General features: G+C 44.1%; 1 protein-coding gene across 1 annotated transcript in view; it reads right to left on the minus strand.

Moving 5' to 3' along the window:
- Positions 1-19,222, minus strand: part of LOC124709352 (sushi, von Willebrand factor type A, EGF and pentraxin domain-containing protein 1) — a 547,768-nt gene that overhangs the window by 123,765 nt on the left and 404,781 nt on the right. The window contains exons 4-5 of the mRNA XM_047240832.1: positions 14,121-14,330; positions 4,791-4,886 (exon numbers count right to left, since the gene is read on the minus strand). Coding sequence (XP_047096788.1) covers positions 4,791-4,886; positions 14,121-14,330 — 306 coding nt within the window. The remainder of the gene's footprint in view (positions 1-4,790; positions 4,887-14,120; positions 14,331-19,222) is intronic.

Below are 19,222 nucleotides of genomic sequence, written 5' to 3' on the forward strand. Positions count from 1 at the left end.
CTGAACATAACAAATTTTATTACGTGCAAAAATTTGTCACACATGCTTTAGTTTGGAAGTGAATGTGATGATAATGCAGCCAAAATTGTGCTCGTCGCAAAAAATGAGTGGAAATTGTTTTCCATTGTCTCTCTGCCATTTATGCGCATGATACGGAAGTGTGCAGCATAGACGTCCGCATTGAGTGGAGATTTTGTAAATCATCAGGAGATCTACAAGTACCAGAAAGAGTGAAAAATTAATAATCCCATTAATATTGTCATTAATGCGATACGATAGTAATAGAAATGTACAAAAAGACTTCATTTTAAAAAAGTGAAGGGATGGTTGTGTTTTGATTTAGCGATTTCAGCTGTTCCGCAACTCCTGATTGTCATTATTTACACAGATTTTCTGTCAGGTACAAATGAAAAATAACGGCGAATGACAGTGAACGTACCGTATTTAGATAAACCCCTTGATGGAAGTGTGATTGCACACAACTGTGAACTGCGCTATACAGTTATTCAGAGAACTGGCTCAATGTTAGCAAAAATGGAACTATTCCGGTATAAAGGTTTTTATTACTGCACGAAATTTAATCTCGTCTTGTGGATTTTATGAAAACTACATTCTGTTTTGGAGAAGTTTTCGATTTATTTATTTTTAACTTCTCACTTTGCTTCAGATAATATGCAGTGACTAACTGGCAAACTGCTTATTTTGCTACAAGAACACCAAGGAAGCCACTGAGTGCAACGATCTCATATGACAGACACAGTACCACAGTCAACAGAATCATCGTCTCACAGTTCGTAGATCATTACTGAGATGTAATGAGACATAAATACGTTGACTGATGATGAAATATAAACTTCATGCTAGCGGCTTCTGTGCCCAGCATAACAGCTCCATAATGATTTGGCAAAATGTGATACTGATGTACGAGTGTGTTTGTATATATGAATGAAGAACAAGTAATGACATGTCAACCACACATGAAAAATTCTCATTGTCTTAAAAATGAACTTATCTTTTAAGAACGAAGAAGTAAGAACTTCTGCATGGCGTGGTAATATTCTAAATGTTCGTAATCCCGACGGAGAACATTTGATGACAGTGTCTTTCGCAACATTTTGAGCCGATGAATGTGTTTTTGCCTTTCGTCTCTATTGTTGCTACTGCTTTGAATCAAGTTATTTGCAATATAGGACTTCTCAGGACTACAAATGTGTACTTACAGTGCTAATTTAAGTTCGTTAAAGTTGCAATTACGCTGGTTTCGTCACTAATTGTTACCACGTTTGTTTTAGTACACCATATGATCAAAAGTATCCAGACACTCTCAAAAATATACGTTTTTCGTATTAGGTGCATTCCGCTGCCACCTACTACTAGGTACTTCATATTAGCGACCTCAGTAGTCATTAGACGTCGTGAGAGAGCAGAATGGGACGCTCTGCGGAACTCGCGGACTTCTAACATGCTCAGGTGACTGGGTGTCACTTGTGTCATACGTCTGTACTCGAGATTTCCACACTCTTAAACATCCCTAGGTCCACTGTTTCCGATGTAATAGTGAAGTGAAAACGTGAAGGGACACGTACAGTACAAAAGCGTACATGGCGATCTCGTCTGTTGACTGACAGAGACCGCCGACAGTTGAAGAGGGTCGTAATGTATAATAGGCAGACATCTATCCAGAGCATCACACAGGAATTCCAGATTGCATCAGAGTCCACTGCAAGTACTACGACAGTTAGGTTCAAATGGCTCTGAGCACTATGGGACTTAACATCTGAGGTCATCAGTCCTCTAGAACTCAGAACTATTTAAACCTAACTAACTTAAGGACAACACACGCATCCATGCCATTCGAACCTGCAACCGTAGCAGTCGCGCGGTTCTGGACTGATGCGCCTAGAACCGCTCGGTCACGGCGGCCGGTGACAGTTAGGCGGGAGATGAAAAAACTTGGATTTCAAGGTCGAGCGGCTGCTCATAAGCCACACATCACGCCGGTAAATGCCAAACGACGCCTCGCTAGGTTTAAGGAGCGTAAACATTGCACGATTGAACAACGTTGTATGGAGTGACGAATCACGCTACACAATGTGCCGGTCCGAAGGCAGGGTGTTGGTATGGCGAATGCCCGATGAACGTTATCAGCCAGCGTGTATTGCAACAGCAAAATTCGGAGGCGGTGGTGTTATAGTGTGGTCGTGTTTTTCGTGGAGGGGGCTTGCACCCCTTGTTGTTTTGCGTGGAAATGTCACAGCACAGGCCTGTTGTTTTAAGCACCTTCTTGCTTCCCACTGTTGAAGAACAATTCGGGGATGGCGATTGCATCTTTCAACACGATCAAGCATCTGTTTATAGTGCACGGCCTGTGGCGGAGTGGTTACACGACAGTAATGTTCCTGTAATGGACTGGCCTGCACAGGATCCTGACCTGAATCCTTCAGAACACCTTTGGGATGTTTGGAACGCCGATTTCGTGCCGGGCCCCACCGACCGACATAGATACCTCTCCTCAGTGCAGCACTCCGTGATGAATGTGCTTCCAATCCCCAAGAAACATTCCAGCACCTGACTGAACGTATGCCTGCGAGAGTGGAAGCTGTCATCAAGGCTAAGGGTGGGCCAAATATTGAATTCCAGCGTTACCGATGGAGGGCGGCACTAACTTGTCATTTTCAGCCAGGTGTCCGGATACTTTTGATCACATAGTGTGTTGTTGTTACGTAGTACGTAGGGACTGAATTATTCAGTATATTATGTATTAAAGGAATATAATTAACAGATATATTTTTAACACTTTGAGTGCCATGCGCCTAATATCATGGTGCCTTCAATGTTGGAAAGTGCGCCATGCTAATAATTTTTGGGTACAACGTAGTAGCGAGGGGTGCCAAGTCCGTAATACATAAAGCAGTTACATTACGGTGACCATCTGTTAAATGCCTGAATAACCACCTTTTGCAGGTAGGACCACTGTAAGACTTGCAGGAAGAGAGGCAATTAGGTTCTGGAAGGTACCGAGACGGATGTGGACCCTGCCGAATCCATTGGCGTGGCCAGCTCGTTCGAGGCGCCAACAGCCCATCGAGGTGGTCCCACAGATTCTCGAGTGCGTTTCAATCCGGGTAATGTGGTGGTCATATGAGAGCGGTAAACTCATCCTGGTGCTATTAGAATCACGCGCGTACACTACGAGATGCGTGACACGTTGCGTTGTCTTGTTGGTAGATGTCATCGTGCCGAGAAAAAACAAACTGCACGTAGGGGAGGACATGATACCTAAGGGTAGATACATATTTGTGTTCATCCATTGTGCCTTCCCGGTGAAATCATCCAGGGAATTCCACGAAAACGTTCCCTAGACCACAAAGCTCTCTCTTCTGCCCTGGACTCTTCCGACGATTGCTGCAGAGTGTGTGCTTTAAGACGTTACAGGCCATACACGACAACGGTCATCTGTTTGATAGACCACAAAATGTGATTCGTCTGAAAAGGCCACCTGTCGCCACTCAGTGGACGTGCTGTTACGACACTGACGTGCAAATTCCAGCCTTCGTCGCCAATAACAGCGATTAGCATGGATGCATGAGCCAGGCGCCGGCAGCTGAGGCCCATGCACAGCAACGTCCGCTGAACAGCCGTTGAGGAGACACTGTTGGTAGACCCTTGGTTCATCTGGACTGTCAGTTGCTCAACAGTTGCACGTCTATTTGCCTGTACACATCACCGCAGCCGTCGTTCCCCCTGTCAACTATGGAGCGTTGGGCACCACAGCTATCTCGGGGCTGGTTTTGGATAACGCCTTTTTGCCATGCCTGGTATACTTCAAACAACGGTGGCACACGAATAGTTTACAGACTTAGCTGTTTCGGAAATACTTCCATCCTTGGTCCGAAGCCAATGATCATGCCCTTTTCGATGTCAGCTAAATCGCTCCGTTTACGCATTATGAGAACGACTGCACTGTTTCTCTGCGTACCCTCGACACGCTTTAATACGCACCACTGCTCGTACTGCTACATACCACCTGTGAGTGGTTATTGCGCGTTAACGTCGAACATAGGTGGTTGTCACATTAGTGTGGCTGGATCGCGTATTATGGGCATGTCATCTTTACTAAAATGCTTTGCCCGAAATATTATGGGCGTGTCATTCTTTCCAACACTGAAGGCAACCTAATATTACTGGCATGTCGCTCAAAGTGTTAATAAGTACTCCATTAAAAAAAAAAAAAAAGACTCACAGCACGAGCAGTGTTCATTCTATATTTTCGTGGGCACTGACTTGCGATGTTGTAAGTTGCTATGTGTTTCCTACGATGAAATCTATCATAGTCGAACCTGCTGTAAGAGAAAGCTGTGCTCCATCCAGGATGCCTAATGCCGCCGACACTACGTTGCGTCAGTTCTTAGGAAAGCCGTAACGCTTCGCCACAAGCTATGAGACGCGCAGTAATGAAACTGCTTTCAGTTACGTATACCTGAATTTTCCAGCTATTTTGGTAATGTACTGCAGTATCGTTATCATTAATAACTGTCACGAATGCTGAAAGTAAAGAAAGGCGTTAAATACTGAACTGTTATCCTACTTCAGCGCGTATTGTAACTATTATACGATTAGAGAAAAAATGCTTTGGATTGGAACGTCTCGCCTGAAACAATACTTCTACACATAGCCACTCATGGCTTTGAATTGTCCAACCCAACAGTTTTCGAAGTACAACAGCATAATTTTTCTACAAAATTACCACGTTCTGATGTTTACGTGCCGTTGAGATGGTGTTTACTCACCAATAGTTCCCGGAAACCAGGCGCAAAGTGGATTCCTCTGTAGATCCGTGCTGGAGTTCCCCACACGGATTTCGATGTCCTTTAGTGGTTGATGGCCTGTAAACAACAAACTGTTTTCAGTGATTGAATATAACCAAATAATTAAGACTCAATCTACTTACGTTAAAAAAATGAAGGCTGGAAACTGAAAAAATAGCGTGGAGCGTATCCAAATAGACAGATAATATCAGCGATAATGTAAGAGTGAATGTTCAAACATTCTGACGCAAGAAGGTATCCAGGATCTATACAAGAGGGGAGCAGCTCTATTAATTTCGTAGAAGTGGGAGAGTGAAAGAAACTGAAAACATTTTCTTAAAAAAAATAAAAACTCAAAATTATTAAAAAAAATGTGTTTAGTAATCACTAAAAACACTAATGCTACCACTTTATTACAGGTACCTACTACCTACAATGTTCTTAACTGACAGAGAGCTGTACATTTTATTTTGCTCTCAGTAAGGTAATATTCAATTACTTACGAACACATTGGTTGGTAACACGAGGAAATACATCGCATATTATTGATACAACGCTACTGGAGGTTCTTAGAACCGAGAACCATGTGAATTTTCAGTTGCAAGGAAAAGGGCGGCAAACGGTGAAGTGTTTTGGATTTCACTTCAAATAGCTCTGGATGCACTGCTGCTAGTCAGTTTGTATTAGATGCATTGGCTTTCTTCAAACTGATACTGAACTGATATGCCTGTTTCTAAGTCCGGGCACGATGTAAGAAGTTAATTGGCAAAGATCATTCTTTTTTTTCTTAGTGGAAGGGAGCGAGGCAGCAAGTAGCCTATTACCCGTCGCCCGCTTAGGTACGTCCGTCTTTTGGGGTCATCTCTACCGAATGAATGAGAACAGACCAGCAATACTAATACGAGTCATTTATGAAAAATGGAGTCAACAATACCTCACACAACTGGAAGTTAGAAAAATAGTGAATAGAAACAGTAAGGAAGAACAGAAAATTACAGAAATCTGCAACAGTATAGAGATAGGAAAGAAAACTGTAAGTTGGCGAGATGATCATGAATAGCACTGAAATAATAAAAAGCAAGAAGAAAAGAGAAAGAGGAACTGAAGTTAGCCGGCCGGGGTGGCCGAGCGGTTCTAGGCCCTACAGTCTGGAACCGCGTGACCGCAACGGTCGCAGGTTCGAATCCTGCCTCTGGCATGGATGTGTGTGATGTCCTTAGGTTAGTTAGATTTAAGTAGTTCTATGTTCTAGGGGACTGATGACCTCAGCAGTTAAATCCCATAGTGCTCAGAGCCATTTGAACCAAGGCTACTTGCAGTACTTCGTGGCCGTCTGCGGGCACTGATGATGAGATATCGGTCTTCCTGTGGTGTTATACACTGTGGACGTCCCGTACTATAGCGCCTGGACACGTTTCCTGTCTGTGGAATCGTTGCCATAATCTTGAGATCACACTTTGTGGCACACAGAGGGCCCGTGCTACGACCTGCTGCGTTTGACCAGCCTCCAGTCGCCCTAGTATTCTACCCCTCATAAAGTCACCAATATGTGTTCTTTGATCCATTTTCAACACACAGTCAGCATTAGGACGTCTGGAAACGACTGCACACTTAGTCGCTGACGTGCACCAACACACCTCTGCGTATGCGGCCTGCTGCTAGCGTCACCGTGCGACGGTCAAACCCACCGCATGGTCATACCCCGAGGTGATTTAAAACCGCAAACCGCCCACTAGAGCGCTGTTTAACCGTGTATCAGCATTATCCTTAATTTATGAGCGTGAGTGTATATCGCCAGATATAACTGTTACCTTATTTCACACAGCTGGACTATGGGACAAATAACTAAGATGACATCGTCCTTTTTAAATCAAAGACTGTGAGCATTTTTAGCCAGCTCAGTGATCGCACTTATTTTCAGTTGTGTGAGTAGGTATATTAGAAGCCGCGACCTAAGGAGAAAAATTCCATGGGGTCAACGAAACATCTTTAGAAGATATGAGTCAAGCAGGCCTCTCTTCCAACTATCAGCGAACCACCTAGTGCAGATAGCTTGAATTTACTCTCGCAGTTTATCCAGAAACGTAGTCCTCCAGGTACAATTTCGCGTAGGGAACAGATTAGTTGTGGAGCTAGCACACTAAGATGCAATGAGGTATTGCGCAGGAAGATTCCAGTCTTTTCTGCAAGTCCAGGGACAGGCAGAAGGTGTCGAGAGAGGAGCGTACCGCCGAGGAAGAGGTTCGCGGAAGCTCCGTGTGCGCCGGAAGTGCGCTTCACGGCTGGGTGGTGCCCACCCGGTCCCTGCTGGCACTTGCTGCGGCGACAGCTGACGGCGGAGCAGCGCCTGGCTGACGCCCCCGCGGTGACGTCGCAGTGTCTGTTTCACGGCTCCTACAGATTTTCAGTGTGGGCTCTCAGTCTGAGGAGCAACACTCACCAAGTGGCTACAAGCATTAAAAAGCGGCTGCAAATTTCGTATCCGTTACTTAGATGTTGTTTCGATCTTATTGACGGTATATATCCTCTACACTTCTTCTCCTCGGTTTCCGATCGGTAACCACCATTCTCGATTCCTTTTACGTAAGTCTCATCTCTTATTTCCCTTAATCGCATAAGGCAAATAGCAAAATGATGCATTTGAAAGTAAATGGTCGATTTCATTCCCTATTCTTTTGTAATCCGTGGACACGCTTCCTCTCCAATGGTCTCGTCGCTGGGACATTGAGCTGTAATCTTCCCGCTCTTTTTCTTCGCGAGCAATCGAGGGTTAAAGAAACCTTGTTCCGATTAAAGAGCATCACTACCAGACAAAAAAGTTACGAGTAGCAGCCGTACAAAAGACTACGGTACCTTTGCGGAGAGTAATTTGCTGGAAACCTTTTATAGATAAATTTAATTTCTTAAGAAAGCTTACGAATGTGATGCCCTCTACGAGATACGGACGGCGGCTGTCACTTGACGGCAATAGGTTGCTGGACAGTGACAGGGAAGGATTTTATCCCAGACTCATTCACTTTGAACAATCTGATGCAGCTGTACGCAATATTTAGTGACAAAATTGATCGTAATAATTTCTTGACGAATTTCAGCTGCTGAAGAGCATTTTATATCAATTTACACGTAAGAATATCTTTAATATGGCAGTCCGTACTTGCTAGCGACCGTAGTCTACTCTGACAAAGTGTCATTATTGCGAATGCAAAGGTCGCTGCATTTGATATACTGCCGCAGAAAGTGGTCGCCGCCTTACCGCATTAGGTATTAGACCTCATGTCGATTTCTGTGTGTTAGAATTCCTCTAAAACCGTACATTATGTGCCACCTTTTTCTCCCTGCCGTATTACAAACGATCCGGTGGACTTTCACATCATGTTAGTCGCCGAAGATGAACATCAACAAAAGTAAACAACTGTTGTGGAATGTAGTCGAAGTCAGGCAATGCTGGGGGGGAATTGGATTAGAAAATGAGACAGTGAAAGGAGTAAAATAACTGACGACGGCAGAAGTGAATACTACATGATATACGGACTGACAACAACAATAAAAAGAGAAATATTTTAAAATAACCATAAATTTATGTGTCAGGAAGTCTGTTATGAAAGTTTTTGTCTGGTTTGACATCTTGTAAGGAAGTGAAACGTGGACGATAAACAGTTCAGACAAGAAGAGCCGATGTGGCCGAACGGTTCTAGGCGCTACAGTCTGGAACCGCGCGACCGCTACGGTCGCAGGTTCGAATCCTGCCTCGGGCATGGATGTGTGTGATGTCCTTAGGTAGTTAGGTTTAAGTAGTTCTAAGTTCTAGGGGACAGATGACCTCAGAAGTTAAGTCCCATAGTGCTCAGAACCAAGAAGAGAACCGAGTGTTTTGAAATGTGGTACTAGATACGAATGCTGAAGATCAAACGGGTAGATAAGGGATACTGTATCATATAAGATACAAAAGATATTTATGCGTAACTTGATTAAATTAAGGCATCATTGATACCCTAAGACAGGGAGGAAGAGCTAATTTGGCGATGGAGGAGAGTATGGAGGATGCAAATTGTAGGGGTACACTAAGGCCGACTACAGTAAGCAATTTCAAGAGTATGTACACTGACGGGAAAAAAAATCGCACCAAGAAGGAATTGTGAAACATAAACGGAAGTTGGTAGGCGTGTTTCTACTTCTGAAGATTGATGTCTGTTCAAATTTCACGCCAGTCGAATAAGAATGACGGAAGTAACACCACTAAGAGAATGCAAATCAGCTTAGCTTTAAATGCACGCTGCAACGGTCCTGAGCGTTACTGACATACTGTTGACATTGGACGTGGTGAACTGATGTTAGTCAAGGATGCCTTTACGGTGACAAAGACGCCTTTATCAACACTTCTTTCAATTTGAACGAGGTCCTGTAATAGGGCTATGAGAAGCTGGATGTTCCTTCTGCAATGATGCAGAAAGACTTGATAGGAATGTAGTCACTGTGCATGATTACTGGCAGCGATGCTCACGAGAATGTACTGTTGCAAGAAGACCGGGCTCCGGACGGCCACGTGGGACACCCGAGAGAGAAGACGATCTTGTTCGGCGTTTGGTTTTGGCGCGTCGTACTGCATCTGCAGCAACAATTTGAGCAGCAGTTGGCACCACAGTGACACAATGAACTGTTACAAATCGGTTACTTCAAGTACAGCTACGAGCCAGACGGCCTGTAGCGTGCATTCCACTGATCCCGGACCACCCTACTTACGACTTCAGTGCTGCCAAGCCAGAGCTCATTAGAGGGCAGAGTGGAGGTCTTTAGTGTCTTCTAATGAAAGCTGGTTCTGTCTCGGTGCCAGTGATGGCCGTGTGTTGGCTAGAAGAAGGCCATTTGAGGGCCTGTAACCAACCTGTCTGCGTTCTAGACACGCTGCAAGTACACCTGAAATTATAGTCTGCGGTACGATTCCACATGACAGAAGGAGCACTCTCTTGGTTATCCCACACATTTTGACTGCAAAGTTCTACGACACCCAGGCGATTCGACCTGTTGTCCTATCATTCATAAACAGAATTCCAGGAGGTGTTCTCCAACAGAATAACTCTCGCCCACGTACCGCTCTACAGAATATTGACATGTTGCCTTGGTCTGCTGCCGGTCGTTGTGGCCGAGCGGTTCTAGGCGCTTCAGTGTGGAACCGAGGGACCGCTACGGTCGCAGGTTCGAATCCTGCCTCGGGCATGGATGTGTGTGATGTCTTTAGGTTAGCTAGGTTTAAGTAGTTCTAAGTCTAGGGGACTGATTACCTCAGATGTTAAGTCCCATAGTGCTCAGAGCCATTTGAACTATTTGAACCTTGATCTGCTCGATCATCAGATCTGTCTCCAATCTAGCACATATGGGACATCATCGGACGATAACTCCTGAGTCATCGATAAACAGCATTAACCGTCCCTATATTGACCGACCAAGTGGAGCAGGGCACGGAAATCTGTCGCACAAATTGACATGCAGTGCCGGCCGCGGTGGTCTCGCGATTCTAGGCGCGCAGTCCGGAACCGTGCGACTGCTACGGTCGCAGGTTCGAACCCTGCCTCGGGCATGGATGTGTGTGATGTCCTTAGGTTAGTTAGGTTTAAGTAGTTCTAAGTTCTAGGGGACTGATGACCACAGCAGTTGAGTCCCATAGTTCTCAGAGCCATTTGAACGATTTTTTGACGTGCAGTACCTGTACAACACGATGCTTGCGCATATGCATGCTTGCATTCAACTTTCTGGCACTTACAACGGGTATTAATGAACCATAATTTCACATTTGCAATGGCTTACTTCGCACTTACATTAACCTGTGATATCTTGTAACGTTAATCACTTAAATATGTTACCTAGACAAATGTATTCTCAAAATTTCATTACTCTATATGAATTATTTTTTGATGTTGTGATATTTTTCCGTTAGTGTGGATTGCAATACATACATAGTGACGAAGAGGCTGGCGCAGGATAGACTAGCGTGCAGAACTTCCTCAAATAAGTCTTCTGACTGAAAATCAGAACAACAACAACAAGTTGGCGCACGCTTTTCAGTTTTTAGCCCCTCTAAAGCTTTGTCATACTAGTGCCTTTTTGGTCTCTATCCACATGTCGTGACAAGTGAGTCTTCTACGAGCACATTACCCCTTATTAAATCCTCAAGCCACCCTGCGCTCACACTGCAGTGTCATGCTTTATTTGCCACTGATCTGGTCCGTGCTAGATTACGCTACCATGGTGTGGGGGAAGCAGATAGTCACATACGTTTGCTACAAGGACTGCAAGGCTTAGTAATTCGACTCGTCATGCATCTTCTATGCGATTTTCCGGCTCGGGAGTTGCGTAAAATTACGGGGATACTACTCACACGCGACCAGTTTAAACCCACTGCTCGGAAGTTTTACGAAACGTCACAGCAGTCAGAAAACAGGTTTACTGCAAATCTGGGCAACCAGGTACACAGGCTGGGAGCTTTCTATGGGCGGTCCTCTTAGAACAGTGAGCCCCTCGTAGCGAAATTAGGATAAGAATTTTACCAAAAGTGTTCTACCGGAAGAGGGGACAAACAAGAAACGTTAGGCCAATGAAAAAGCATTAGTCAGCAAATGCACGGATAGTGTAAAGCATTTAACCTGCGCAGCCAGAGACAGTAAGAACTTTCTGATTCGGTCAACAGCGAGAAGGAGTCTCTGGCATATTATTCCTTTCTTGAGACTCATCTGTCCCGAGCGCATGCAGCGTCCCAAATTAAGTTTGTTCTGCCAATATTGAACGGTCAAAGAGAGATTATGAGCAACCATCGGTCTAACGAAAGTCGGAATATATTAACAGCATTAAGGAACTAGCAATGATAGTGGATATTTTTAATGAGCAAAGCAAAATTTATATTTAATGCCCTTGACGGAAGTCGCATGATAAATTTTCCACAGCACACAGAACGAGTCAACCCATCAAAATTTATGTGCTCCAGGAATCATACACGTACAAACAGATCAAACTATATTTAGAAGGAAGTAAATAAAGCCCTTTTACGTAACCTTTTTTGTCTTATTTTCTTTATAAGTGCCAAAATTCAAAACTAGTTTTCTTCTTTGATATAGCTGAGTTTTCACTGTTGAATAAAGTTTGATTAAAAACCGTTTTTCAGCTATTTACTTTCTTAATTACGCTCTTTCTTTGTCTGGGTGTTGTAAAATCTATTGTAGTTGTTTCTCTTCTGAGACAACGCTAGTCGACAGAATATCAAGACCTCGTGCAATCTCTGCAACGAGTCGCGAAAACAAAACAGACAATAAACTGAAGATTAAGAGGACGCAAAAGCACTAAATGTATAACTAAAAAATTAGTGATGTTGGCGAGAAGTTGATGACTACCGATAATACGAGACGAGGTTACCGATCCCCCTTTCTGTACACGCAACTTTAAACTTGACAGTCAACTGAGTACTGACGTCACCGACCGCCTCGCTGATTACATACTGGCGTGTGTGACGCGCACCCGTAACCAAAAGTCGACTTAGGCAAAAAAAGTTCCAGCTTATACTGGTCGGTTTTTGCAGCCTGAAACTTTTTCCAGAGAATGGAGCCCAAGCCCATTGCCACAACCCCCAACCTGGTTTCCAGGTAATTTGGTATCCAGGTTCTATTCTCCTAGCTTTCGACACACCATTGTCGTGGACAACAAGGCAGGGGCAAAAAATTAGATTTTATGGTTAATTTTTAAAATTAGATTTTATGAGGAGATATCTGTAGCTCATCCATAAAGATAAAGTCAAAACATCTAAAGTATGGGAAAAATAGAAGTGAGGCGATGGAAAATGAGAAGACTCGAGATTAAAAGTCTTCAGTGGTCTGGGGACGTTAAAAGAATGAGCAATGAGAGATGGCGTAAGAAACTGTCAATGTGGGCCCCGGGAACAATTAAACTTTGTCATGGGGATTTTACATTGATCGAACAATGGGTGGGAAGCGGTTAGCAGCTGTCTATTGGGGTAAGGGAGCATGCTGGAAGGAAAAACGACTAATCTCTGATGGGAAAAGTCAAAGGACAAGAAAGAGACAAGAAACCCTTTCGTATAAAGCAGACCTAACGTTCGTTGAAAATCGCTGTTGACTTTAGTTGTACGCGCATTACGCTCTGATCTCAAGGGACCACCAAATTCGAGCCTCTGGTATTTTAGTTTTATCAAACTCCAATCTTTACTCTGCTAGAACGTATAGAGAGAATCCGAAAAAGAACAGAAAAAAACTTTAACAGAAAATAGGAATGACAGGTTGTGGAGCTTGGTAATTAATATGACAGACAGAATCAACTCTCAAACTTCCTGGGAGATTAAAACTGTGTGCCGGACCGAGACTCGAGCTCGGAACCTTTGCCTTTCGCGGGCAAGTGCGCTACGAACTGAAGCTACCCAAGCACGACTCACGCCCAGTCCGCACTCCTTTATTTCCGCCAGTACCTCGTCTCCTACCTTCCAAACTTCGCAGAAGCTTCCTGCGAACCATGCAGAACTAGCACTCCTGGAAGAAAGGATACTGCGGAGACATGGCTTAGCCACAGCCTGGGGGATGTTTCCAGAATGCAGCGGAGTGTGCGCTGATATGAAACTTCCTGGCAGATATCTGTGAAGTTTGGAAGATAGGAGACGAGGTAATGGCTGAAGCAGAGCTGTGAGGACAGGCCGTGAGTCGTACTTGGGTAGCTCAGTTGGTAGAGCACTTGTCCGCGAAAAGCAAAGGTCCAGAGTTCGAGTCTGCCGGCACGGTAGCTCAGCGTGGTCGGTCAGAGAGCCGGTTGGCCTTTGTAATAAAAAAAACTGAGTGGAACGATCAACAAACGAACTTGAACGGATGTCGCTGTGACGTCCGCAACGACCAAACACAACGATCTACAACGAACAAAATGAAAAAAAAGTCTCGGTCCGGCACACATTTTTAATCTCTCAGGAAGTTTCATATCAGCGCACGCTCCGCTGCAGAGTAAAAATCTTGTTCTAGCATCAGCTCTTCTGCTGTAGAGTCCCCATAACTTACGCTAGAGCGATTCCACGATTTTTGGCGACGTTTGTACGACGTCACGACCCTTTCATTGCGAGATTACGTGTAATCAGTTCGGCTCTCTGAGTTTATTTGGGTTTGAAAATCAACTAACGAAGTATTTCTAGTGTCTGAGGATGACAGCAGCTCTCGGGGACGACACGTTAGGTACAGAAACATGCCTCAGAATACGGCCTAATTGCCAATATATATAATTAAAGTCACGAGCCGTGAAAGCCTGCATTGTGTGAGTCGCGGGCGGGGTACTGACCGCAGCAGCCGCGCGTCGTGACGCGCACCACGCCGACGGCGTAGGGCCGCAGCAGGTCGACGCTCCACCAGGGCGACGCCTCCTTCATGGTCTCCGTGCAGCGCCGGCCGTCGTGCACCGTCGTCGCCTCGCCGTCGTTGCCGTTGCCCGCCGCGCCGCCGCGCACCGTCGTCGACTGGTTCGCCGGCCGCCGCAGCGCGATGTTGGTGCCTGCATAACACGACAACAAAATCACTGTTACCTAAACACTTTGCTGCCAGCGGGGTGAAACACACGTACGCTGCGGGAGAGACGGTGGTTCAACACAAACAACCAACTAGTGAAACACTTCATACAGATGCGTAATATTCTTATGTAAACGTTTATGAAGGTTATTTAAAAAATCTTAATTTTAGAAATAATTAAATCAGTGCATATCCCAGGGTTGTTAGTCCTTCTTAATTTATTCTTGTGCAGATGTTCGCCCGAAGATGTGGCTCTTAGTACCACGAAATAGGGCTGGTGATAAATATCGATATAAAGGTTACCGGTATACAGGGTGTTACAAAAAGGTACGGCCAAACTTTCAGGAAACATTCCTCACACACAAAGAAAGAAAATACGTTATGTGGACATGTGTCCGGAAACGCTTACTTTCCATGTTAGAGCTCATTTTATTACTTCTCTTCAAATCACATTAATCATGGAATGGAAACACACAGCAACAGAGCGTACCAGCGTGACTTCAAACACTTTGTTACAGGAAAAGTTCAAAACGTCCTCCGTTAGCGAGGATACATGCATCCACCCTCCGTCGCATGGAGTCCCTGATGCGCTGATGCAGCCCTGGAGAATGGCGTATTGTATCACAGCCGTCCACAATACGAGCACGAAGAGTCTCTACATTTGGTACCGGGGTTGCGTAGACAAGAGCTTTCAAATGCCCCCATAAATGAAAGTCAAGAGGGTTGAGGTCAGGAGAACGTGGAGGCCATGGAATTGGTCCGCCTCTACCAATCCATCGGTCACCGAATCTGTTGTTGAGAAGCGTACGAACACTTCGACTGAAATGTGCAGGAGCTCCATCGTGCATGAACCACATGTTGTGTCGTACTTGTAAAGGCACATGTTCTAGCAGCACAGGTAGAGTATCCCGTATGAAATCATGATAACGTGCTCCATTGAGCGTAGGTGGAAGAACAAACTAAAATGAGCTCTAACATGGAAATTAAGCATTTCCGGACACATGTCCACATAATATCTTTTCTTTAATTGTGTGTGAGGAATGTTTCCTGAAAGTTTGGCCGTACCTTTTTGTAACACCCTGTATATCGGTGACATTTCCTCGTATGTATACCGATATCAAAATGGCAATATTCAGTGCTGAGATTTTTATTTTATATTATATTTTTCGCAATTTTCGGTAAATATTTGAAATTGTAATAGAACATAATTCTATTTAATTTTATCGGTATTTTGCACCTTCAAACGTGACTGTACTGAATACACTAGAGGTATGAATTAAAAAACGCCTTCAGTCACATTTTTTCGTGTTTTATTCAGTACACGATGAATTCGAACCCTGTGGGTCCATCTAATGTGCCTCTTGAATGAAGTGATATGCTTGAAAACGATGGAGGAAAAAACTTGTACTGTTACTAAAACGTTAAAAACGCTTTTCGTGGATTATTTGGTAAGTTTTATCTATTCATATTTTCCACTATTTCACACATATTTTCTCCGTCTGACTTACGAAGTTCGTATCCCAACATCAGACCTTTTCGTGACAGGAATATGCATTTCATATCATTCAAGAGAACAAATAAATCACGATTAAGACGAATTACACCTGAAGATGGACCCACAGGGTCCGAAATGCATCGTGTGCTGAATAAAACACGAAAAATAGTGACTGAAGGCGTTTTTTAATTCATACCTCCAGAACATAATTCTAATTTCTCTGTGTGAGGGAGTCTTACTACTTTTTGAGCTTGCATCACGTCCAGTCTTATTCTTTGACGGTGTGAAGGAAGTATAGGTGGCTCAAAGAAGAAGTGAGATTGTGCGGGTTTGCGGTGTGAATGGAACAACAAGATTTCCCATGTGAAGAAATAGCACACTAATTTCGTTAAAAAACAATTTTTAACGCAACTACGTGGTATTCCTTCTCATCGGAATTCTCCAAAAGCAGTTGTAGAAAATGACGAACAAGAATCTAAATGACAAGACTGTTCTTTGCTGTGGGCGGAGACGTATGAGGGGAAGCGCTCACGTAACAGCGCTCGGCGCTACCAACAGATACTAAAACGTTTAACTTCAGCACGCAGTTTTGACACTACAACTGATAGTTCGCTGGCGTTTGCAGAAATGAAAAAAATGGGAAGTCGATTTCAAGTGTTCTGGGAAAATCGGATACGTGACTAAACTGAACGACGGACCCTTTCCGGCGCATTTTATTGTGTCGTTAACATGCAATTACCATTGTTAGCAAAGTGGCTATCGCCAAGCGTGAATGTGCATCGCTTTCCTTTCAGTTCCTGCTCCAAAGGGGACAGGCAGACTGCTAGCTCCCTGATGCACACAATGTTGTTGTTGTTGTCGTCTTCAGTCCAGAGACTGGTTCGATGCAGCTCTCCACGCTGCTCTATCCTGTGCAAGGTTCTTCATCTACCAGTACCTACTGCAACCTACATCCTTCTGAATCTCTTTAGTGTATTCATCTCTTGGTCTCCCTCTGCGACTTTTACCCTCCACGTTGCCCTCCAATACAAAATTGGTGATCCCTTGATGCCTCAGAATATGCCCTACCAACCGGTCCCTTCTTCTAGTCAAGTCGTGCCCCAAATTTCTCTTCTCTCCAATTCTATTCAATACCTCCGCATTAGTTATTTGATCTACCCATCTAATCTTCAGCATTCTTCTGTAGCACCACATTTCGAAAGCTTCTATTCTCTTCTTGTCTAAACTATTTATCGTCCATGTTTCACTTCCATACATGGCTACACTCCATACAAATACTTTCAGAAACGACTTCCTGACACTTAAATCTATACTCGATGTTAACAAATTTCTCTTCTTCAGAAATGCTTTCCTTGCCATTGCCAGTCTACATTTTATATCCTCTCTACTTCGACAATCATCAGTTATTTTGCTCCACAAAGAGCAAAACTCATTTACTACTTTAAGCGTGTCATTTCCTAATCTAATACTCGCAGCATCACCCGACTTAATTCGACTACTATTCCATTATCCTCGTTTTGCTTTTGTTGATGTTCATCTTACATCCTCCTTTCAAGACCATGTCCATTCCGTTCAGCTGCTCTTCCAGGTCCTTTGCAGTCTCTGACAGAATTACAATGTCATCGGCGAACCTCAAAGTTTTTATTTCTTCTCCATGGATTTTAATTCCTACTCCAAATTTTTCTTTTGTTTCCTTTCCCGCTTGCTCAATATACAGATTGAATAACATCGGGGAGAGGCTACAACCCTGTCTCATTCCCTTCCCAACCACTGCTTTCCTTTCATGTCCCTCGACTCTTATAACTGCCATCTGGTTTCTGTACAAATTGTAAATACACAGAATATCTAATAATAAATCAATACTTAAATACGCAGCTCTAAAAACTTCAGTATATTTACCATTTGCGGCCGATATTGTTATAGGCGGGTATTATGACATCTTTAAGTCGATTATTGATACTATTTATCGATATAACGAGAGCCCTTAATTATATTTTAAAATATCGATATATCGGACTCCCGGTATTTTTAAAAATACCAACGATCCTACCACGAACCCGGTAGTGAATTAAAAATAAAGGACTAAATACAGATGCAGCTGTTCATTAATACCCGAGAAGATCTATAATAGTTTTATGTATAAAGATTAATGTTTGTACGCATACATGATCATACCAAAGAATCTCTTCGTAAGCACAAAGTCAAAGAAGTCACATACTCAGGGAATTAACGCAGCACAAAGGTGCAGGAACCCTGCTTTGCCATTCTAGGCAAGGTCCTAGAGGAGGTGGTTTGCCGTTGCCTTCCTCGGGCTTGTCATCAAATGTCAAGTGTGTACCTGAATGCGATGAGTGCTTCTACAATGTAGTAGAAGGTTTGTATTGTTACAGACGTAGGGAAGGGGAGGGTGGAACCCGGGGCTGGCATGCAGCCTACTCCTTTCGAATACCACCAGGAAGATCGGCGAGCTTAACGTCCCCATCCGACGGACGATCACAGTGTCACGTGCCGTCACTTTCTGAGGGACTGAGGAGAGATTTGGAATTTAATTCAGGACATTGGCGCAAAGACCAGAGATCGGGTGCTTTGCGCCTCCAGCTCTCGTCTCATTGCCGGCCAAAAGCTGGCAGCGAAAATTTTCCACAGCCAGGATTAGAACCGGTTTACCGCCGACTCGAGTGCCAGTACACTAGCGTGTGTCAGCGCCTCCGCTACAGAGGGAGGTTCTGATAACCACACCATTAAAAAAAATCACCCGCAGCAGACATCAACTTAATACCGTGTAACGCTGCCCGTTGCTTAATGCATTCATAAATTCGGAGGGGAAAATAGTCCACAAGTTTTTTCAGGTGTGTCATATGCAGCTGAAGACATTCGCTGATTCTGTACAGCTACCAACCTGCAGGGATGTTGAATGCTACGTTTCCTCCATTTCCTGATAGTCGCAGACATTTTCTGTGTGACTAAGCTCCGGCGATTTTGCTGTCCAGTCGAGGCACAACAGAACGCCTGAGTGTTCGTCATACCAGGAACGCCTGCGTCCAGCTATCTTGACACGGCGATGTTGGAGGACGAGAGTGTCCACAGCATATCATCACGACAATGAAAAAGGAAGGGGCAACAACTGTTCGCCGAAAATCTTCTAACTTTGCTAATAATAAACGTGGAAAACTGACGTGTCTGTCTGTTTAAGCACGCTTCTCCAAAACTACTAGACGAATTATCATGGCGTTTTCACAGGCAACTAGATCATAGAAAGAATAGATGGGGCACCGTAAACGCTTTAGTTCATCGAAATCGGATGACGGAAAGAAAGGCGAAGGGAGACGCACATTACTACCTATGCTTACAGACAAATACGTGAGGGCAGCTGAGATTACTGC

This window comes from Schistocerca piceifrons, chromosome 1 (genome assembly GCF_021461385.2).
Source record: "Schistocerca piceifrons isolate TAMUIC-IGC-003096 chromosome 1, iqSchPice1.1, whole genome shotgun sequence".
Lineage (NCBI taxonomy): Eukaryota > Metazoa > Arthropoda > Insecta > Orthoptera > Acrididae > Schistocerca > Schistocerca piceifrons.